We start from the raw sequence: 8,426 nt of genomic DNA on the forward strand, positions 1-8,426 counted from the left end.
CCATCATCATTAAATTTCCCATTGCCATTACAATTATTATTACAACTACCATGAACATTAGTTACTATCACCATTACCATTATTATTACCACAACTACAATACTACAATAACCAATTCCTCTACCAATGCTTTTACCACACCCAATACCATATCATTATTACCACTCCCATTACCATTGTTACCATCGTTACCATTATCGCCATCATTGCCTTTGCCACTACCACTACCATGGCCATCGCCACGCCCCTTATTGTTAACTTTAATATTACAAGAAACATTACCTTAACCTCTGGTATTACAATTATCAATACCATTGCCATTAACATCACCATTACCATTACCATTATTTTGACGATTACCGTTACTATTATCATTACCATAAGAAAAACAATTACAATAGCCCTTACCACTGCCATTACCCTTACCATCACGCTTGCCATTACCATAACGATTACTACTCCGATTATGATTACAATTCCCAATACAATTTCCAGTATTGTTACAATTTCCATTATTACTCAATTTCCATTACTATTACTATTACCACTACTTTTTACTATTACCTTTGCATTTATCACTAGAATTACCATTTATTTTATCATTAGCGTTATCATTCTCATCACTATTTTACGAAAACCATACATTGCCTTTATTATGATTTTTTCTTTAAGTTTTTTATTAAAACATACTGTATTTAGTTACTTAAAAAACACTCAGGAAAAATATTTAAAATTATACAAATACAATTAATGCACAAATAAATAAATTATAATCAAATAAAATATTGTTGAGCGGTCGAAAACACAATATTTTACAGTGTTGTTGTTGTTGTTCAATAAAAGCGTTCAAATAGGGGCCTTCCATTCCGCTGTATTTTCTAATAATTTGTTTGCTCTTGGAATTTTCATTTTCCCCACTCAAACTTTTTACTTCTTCTTGACTTCATAAACGGATTGAATGGCTTTCAGCAACCAGCCAACTTCTTCGACGGTCTTGATTTGATAATTGGCATATGTCTTCAGTGTTGGCAGCTCGGAGACGCGGAAGGTTTTACCCAAACCGTGCAGAACTTTGATGGCATCCTCATCTGTGGTGTCGTCACCAACATAGACGATCTTCAGCTTCTTGGCCCAATCGGCATCGAAGTGTTTCTCCAAAATCATTTTGGCACCCTCACCTGCAAAATAAAAAAAAGTAAAGAAGAGGTTAGTAAATGAAAAAGGTAAGGGCATTTTTATACAAGGGCAAAAAGTTTTAATTTTGGATTGCTAAAATATTTTCTAATAAAATTAGTTACGCCATGAATTTTATTAGAATTATTGAAACAAAAATTTTATATTTTTATATTACTTTGCACAAAACATTATTCACAGGTGTGAACAAGAGTTTATATGAAAATAATTTTACATATATAAAAAGTACCAAAGTTATTTACAAAAAATTTAAATTACTACTTTCAGTAATTGATGTTTTTTTTTTTGAATTTCGTACACCATCTGTCTGTTAAAGCAACTTAACTTCTTAACTTTTGTTTATTTTTCTTCTTCGTTTTGCGAAAATTTGCCATTTATCTCGATTTTTTTGTGGCATCATATAAATTAATGCGTTTGTCATAAAAAGATAATTACCCAAAAAACACCCACTCGTATGCCATTAATTAAAATCATATTCGTCGTTATGTCCACTTGAAGATATGCACACACATATGCACATACCTACAACATACGCATTCCATTCACATCAATAAAAATTTATGATGCAAAAGTGCAAATTTTCACATTTGTAATAAAATATGAATTCAGCCTTAACTGTGTTTCAGATCATTCACGAGATTGAAGAAATGTATATATAATAGAATGTGATAGTCAGGATGTTTACATATGTGTGCACAGTTGCCACTTTGGTACAATTGTACCAAATATGGGCATTTTTTCTCCGTTTGGGCCTTTTTTGTTTGTTTTGAGCCTTTTGAAGCAACGTTCGTTTGAATAAGCAGCACTTACGGTTTCAAACTTTATAAAAAATTTAGGAAAGTTCGAAAAATTCCTATCGAAATTTCAATTGTTTGATCTGAATCTTTAGAACATTTTTGGGTATGCAAGTTTATAGTGCATACTATTTTAGCCTAATTAAGTGCAAGTTTCAACCCCCTTAAAAAACCTCAGAAAAAAAATCGAAGCACACCTTCGTTTCTCATCTCAGTACCACTTAACGTACCACATTAATTTCAGTAAATTAAAGCTCGTTAAAAATCATTAAACCTTTGCTAAGGAAATACACATTTCGATTCGAAGGCAATTTGGAGTGTTTTTTTGCCGACCACAGGTGTAGCCTTTTTATATTTTTCATCATATCTTTGGCATTTACAGTCGGATCTTATAGTATATTTATATACCAAATATCTCAGTTCCTACAACGCTAACGTACCGCCCTAATGTCAGTAAGTTAAAGCTCACCAAAATTCATTAAACGTTTGGTAAGGAAGTATTTCGAATACTCCAGTAGAACTATTTAAAAATAAATTTATTTCCGAATGTACGAGTTAAGATAGCGGAGCCAGATATTTTACAGGATTAAGGTTTGCGACCCTAAGCGCCGGAAAGTTGAGACCCTTCAACTTTTTTGACGCGTTTATAAGACTGCGATTGTCTTGCTGTGTTTGACGAAATATCTCAAAGATAGGATTAATATATTCGACTTGAATAATCAGCCACAAACTTTAACGTTAACGAAATTGATCGAACTATCGTAATTCTCAACCTATAGGGTTATCGATATTTATTGGTAAACCAAATATGTATATGGGGTAATCGAAATCTCAAGGTTATGTAAGTTCATCGAGTTATCACTGCTTATCGAATTTTATCCTGTTACACAAGTGTAACGAGTTATCGAAATTTGTCGATAGCTTTCGAAAAATATGAAGCTATCAAAATTAACCGAGTTATTGAAATTCATAGAGGTATGCAAAGTTTATCGATTTATATTTTTTTGATTATCGATATTTGCCGATCCCTCGAAACGCTTAGTTATCGAAGTTAATCGAAAATTATCGAAATTAATCGATTTGTCGATATTTTTGGGTTATCGTGTTTTGGTGTTTTTGAAATTCAATGAATTATCGATATATATCATTTTATCCAAATTTATCGACAAACTGGAATGTATTTGGTCAATTTCAAGTCCTTCCACAGACCTTCAAAGATATAAAAAAAAAATTTAGTCTCGTTTGAGTTCCAAAACAGGAGATTTTCCGGTAAGCAATTTTTTACCTTATAAATTAAATGACGTGCTAAGTTAGAAAACCTCTCCAAGGATCTTAAAAAACTAGAAAACCTGTCGAATTTCGATAGTAACTGGAACTCCTAGCTAGTAACTGTTATTTTTCATTAAAATTTATGGCATTTAATGCCCAGTGAAAATCCGGCATAAGTCTTTCTCTAGGATGGCAGATTAAACACACAAAAAAAGTTCATATGAATGGATAAAAAAGATATTGATCGCATGGTGGTCAAAACAATTACTTTTATACAAAACTATCGATAAATAGATTGACAAGGAAATCGATAACATAATCGATAAATATACATGGCAATATCGATTAATTCATTGATAATTAAATATGTATACCAATTATCAAATAATCTAATAAAATAATGAATTTGAAATGGAGTAAAACTTTGTATGATTTTTAGCAATGTGCCAACTAATTACAGAAACTCACACTACAAACTTACTTATTTTTAACAGAAAATTTCCATCATTAATTTACTTCTAATTTATGCTTTAATTTATATAATCTCCTATGTAGTAAATAGGACACTCTCATGCGTACATATGCATAAGTTTTGAACAAAAACATGTTTTCGAAAACATAAATTTAAGCAATTTTAATGCAAAATAAACAAGAAACAAACCCCGCCGTTTTCAAAACAAATTCATAAACAAAATAATTGCATATAGTCATCGACTGAAATAAAGCCAAACTATACAAATCATAAAAAAACTAAAAAAAAAAACGCGAACCATACGAATGTGTACTTATATATAATTCTCACCTAACTGTGTGTCTAGTAACGACATATAATAGGTTCGAGTATTCGACTTTTTTCAAAAATTGGTTTTCGAGTTATTCGACAAATAGAAAATTTTACAAAAAAGTTAGGTATTTGCAAATTATTTTTATTTGCAAACAGCTGACGCAGAAACGTAGTAACAAATTCCAAACTTTCTTTCAATGTCAACTTCTTGTTTGAAGTTTTTTTTATACCTACTATCAAAAAACCAAAATTTGCCTTAATCAACGCCAAATCCATTCGGATTTATTCAAGCTCTAGCTACTGCTGCATATACATACATATATGTATATGTTTGCATTGTATCAAAGCGTTTCCCCGAAAATGTATGAAATGTTGCCCAAGTATGCAAAAATAAGCACGTTAGATGAATATATCCAAAAACAAACAAAACTGCCGCTAAAACTCATAATTTGGCCCTTAAAATTGGATTTCTATTCTTCCGATTAAATTTAACCAATCGAGAATAATAGTTATTTTTGGATTTTTTTCGATCATGTTATAATTGTTATTTTTGGATTTAGTTTTTTAAATCATATAAGATTTGAATCGGTCATAAAAAACCAATCGTCATTAGAACTGTTAAAGTTTATCGTAAAAATAAAAATCACAAAACAACAATTAAAAAAAATATAAAAAAACAGTAAAAAACAAAGATTCGTGATATTTAACGGTCCCTGATGTTATAGACAGGCCATTCAGCGAGAATCAATCAACATTTTCGTCAAGGGTGAGACTCTTTCAATTTCATCATGGGAGGCCAACACCATACATCGCAGACGAAGAGCTCCAATTTGAATAAGATTACCCGACGTCACTAACCACCTTTTCACATGGCCACTCGTCGGATGTGGCTCTTTCCTGAGCCTGCCGTTAGGTGAGAATGACGACAACCTATAGTCAAAAATTAATAAAAAAACTTCTACTGCCATTTTCAATAAAACAAATTCTGGTACTGAAATAAACTAGGTGAAACCCCGATTTCTTAAATTGTAAAAATCCGGTTACTCGACATTTTATTTACGTATTATTAAGACGATTTCTTTGACTTTTTTTAGTTTTTCTTTTTTTTGCTCACCGGATATCCAGGCATCATCCATGCGCACCAATATATCGGTTTATAAAACTACCGTGAAATAAAAGAGAGAACCGTTTTCAAATAAGACCATTTTTACTCTCTACTGTAACATTTGGACAATCTCACATACATGACGATTTGAATTAGAAAGCATGCACACTGATATAAATATTATACGAAACACAAAAACTACCGGCACACAAACACAAGTGAGCTTAAAGTCACAAAGTAAAAACATTTTATTTTTAGCGGAAATTTTTTAAAGATTGAAGATGAAAACACTACAAATTTGTAGGCGTGAATCGGTGTGTATGGATACATACATACATACATACATAGCTATATGCAAGCAAAGTGTTCATAAAAATTTCTTTGCAAGTTGGAAAATAAATTAGTTTGAGAGCATCAAAGAAAATGAAATTTTTCGAAATTTCTTTTTTATTTTAGACGAAAATTTGCAGCTGCATGCAATGCTTAATGCCTTAGTTAGAACTCGTGCATTATGTCTGCATTGGCCCTAAGCAAAATTTGTCATAAATAGAATCACGAAAAGGGAAAGGGAAATGCGAGGTTTATTGAATAATGCACCAGCCGCAAGTTGACAGCGGCAAGTCACAGAGCAGACAACTAAATGACATGGGGAAAGTGCAACCCATGCGAGTAGGTGTGCGACTGGGCGTATGCCTATGATACATATACATACATAAGTACATACGTATTTATAAAAATGTTTAATTTCAAATCCATTACACTCTTAAAAATATGTATGAATATTGAATACGAAAAAATAAACAAAAGCCAAACTGTTCGAATCCTTGGCGCGGAAATGACTAATGTGTCATCAAATGATATGCAAAGCCTATACATATATATGTATAGCCTATAGATGAGCTATTTTCTACACAAGTACGATTTCATCTAATAAAAGTTGAAAAATAAATTACAAATTTCAATTAAAATTATCCCAAACCACTTTGTATGCAGTATCTATCAATTTGAAGGAATGTGAGTTTATTCCGAGCGGTGATTAATTAATTTGTTGAAATGATTAGAAGAACCCAATACACAGCAGAGTATAAAGCTGTTGGCGTCAATAAACACTTTTTGTTTATTGCACCTTTTTATTCAAGAAAAATAAACGGTTATAACAAATAAAAAATAAAATAAAATAAACACCATAATAATGTTATTAGTGTATGGTGCCACGGGGCGTATACGTTACATAACAACTACGGCTATGCAAGAACGATTTGTTATCTTACTTTTTAGTAAATGCTTTTTAAGTTTTTATTTAAATACAATTTTGCGCTGGAATATTGTTCTTTATGCAAAACTGACGATAATGCATTGTCTGAGATACACTGGCGATCAATAGTGGATGAATGGGTTTTTATTTTTGCAATGTTTTCAAATTTTTTTCTTATTTTTTTATAAAAATATGGTCATGCTTTAACCAAAATCATTTAGAAAAATTCAGCTAATTTTTAACAAAACTTTGAGCTTTTTAGTCAGAATTTTTATAAAATTTTTGAGTATGCACTCACAAGGTATATTATTCTCAACATCTTTTTTATCATTTTCCAAATCACCCTCAACGATTTAGTTTTCATTGGATCTGTGTGCACTAAATCCAATACTTCATTCGACGACTTGCTATTTTTAGTAGGAAAAACATTTCTAATCTGCTTGCCTTTAAAGCATGTTGCACAATCTATTTTCTGATTTCGAAATTTTGCAAACCTTCATCCGTATATTTTGACTGCAACTGAGTCAAATGAGTCGAGTTTAAATGTCCATATATCTTATGCCGCAGTTCAAATTCTTTGCTAGTGGTATCTGACGCCTCATTACAAAAATCTGTATTTTATTTAAAACTATGAACCAAAAACTATCCCTTTGAATTTGGAGCTGCTACGAGAACTTGTCCATTCCGCATTATAACTAACATAACTATTTTGCAATTATTATCAGTAGCTTTTGCAGTAGAGATTAAATTACAACGTAACCAAGGTACATATAGAGTTTTGAACAAGCTGATTGTTGTAATTTCTTAACTGATTATAACATTCAGTTCAATAGTACCAATACCTCTCACATCAAGTTCTTTTTCATCGGCTAAACGAACCCAGCCAGAATTTTCATCCAAGCTAACATAATCAGACTTCGTTCCGCACATATGCGAAGTTGCACCACTGTCCAGACACCAAATAACGGTGTTTGACACAGGGTACGAAAATAAACTGTACAAAAAAATTCCCATTTGCTCATCGATCATCATATCCATGGTGGAATAATAACAAGGTGTTGTCAGTTACTTAACCTCACTTTTTCGGCAGGTCTATTCCGGTCACGCATTTTAAAGTGTGGAAAAGGTATTCATTATTTACTACTTTTAATCCGTTGGTGCATACTATTTCAAATTAAATGTACAAAAATTTATAATTGCAGGCTTATAAGCCTGAATATATGTTTATATCGGCAGCTCCACACAGCTTGGACATATATTGTAACTTTAAAAAAGTAAAGGCGGTAAAATAAGGCAATTTCCTATAAGACTGTAAATGATTTTTTAAATAGATTAAAGCACATAAATATCGATAATATAAGCAAATTCCTAATTTAACCATGCAGTCACTCTATTCTAGCGTATCAGTAGTCCATTTGGCTCAATATTATGACAATGCAGCAAAAGTTCTCTTCTATTTAAATAAAATAATAGACGTTTTCGTTGCTCGGAGTTAACTAAAAAACAACTGAATAGATTTCAGTCAAATTTTCAGACGTTAGCCCTTGCATATATGGTCTTATTATAGGCTCACAGAAAACTCGATAGGTGGCGCTGGGGTCGAGTTATTTATAAAAATTGTATTTATGAACCGATTACNAAATTCCTAATTTAACCATGCAGTCACTCTATTCTAGCGTATCAGTAGTCCATTTGGCTCAATATTATGACAATGCAGCAAAAGTTCTCTTCTATTTAAATAAAATAATAGACGTTTTCGTTGCTCGGAGTTAACTAAAAAACAACTGAATAGATTTCAGTCAAATTTTCAAAGGTTAGCCCTTGCATATATGGTCTTATTATAGGCTCACAGAAAACTCGGTAGGTGGCGCTGGGGTCGAGTTATTTATAAAAATTGTATTTATGAACCGATTACTTTTAAATTCAAAATGTAAGCTACCAGCATATTGGCAAAAACGTTTACCAAAAATAGACCTGCTAGGGGGCGCGGGAGTCGAGTTATTTATAAAAGTCGTATTTATGAAC

The 8,426-nt window shown here is 31.8% G+C and overlaps 1 protein-coding gene across 1 annotated transcript in view; it reads right to left on the reverse strand.

Annotated features, from left to right (window-relative positions):
* Nucleotides 1–879: 879 nt before the first annotated feature.
* LOC108368482 (trehalose-phosphate phosphatase B) overlaps nucleotides 880–8,426 on the reverse strand; it is a 21,771-nt gene continuing 14,224 nt past the window's right edge. The window contains exon 4 of the mRNA XM_017623331.1: nucleotides 880–1,178. Within this exon, the coding sequence (XP_017478820.1) occupies nucleotides 928–1,178 (251 nt within the window). The 3' untranslated portion in view covers nucleotides 880–927. The remainder of the gene's footprint in view (nucleotides 1,179–8,426) is intronic.

Source organism: Rhagoletis zephyria, unplaced genomic scaffold, assembly GCF_001687245.7.
Source record: "Rhagoletis zephyria isolate East Lansing unplaced genomic scaffold, Rhagoletis_zephyria_1.1 Rzeph_scaffold_03139, whole genome shotgun sequence".
Classification (NCBI taxonomy): domain Eukaryota; kingdom Metazoa; phylum Arthropoda; class Insecta; order Diptera; family Tephritidae; genus Rhagoletis; species Rhagoletis zephyria.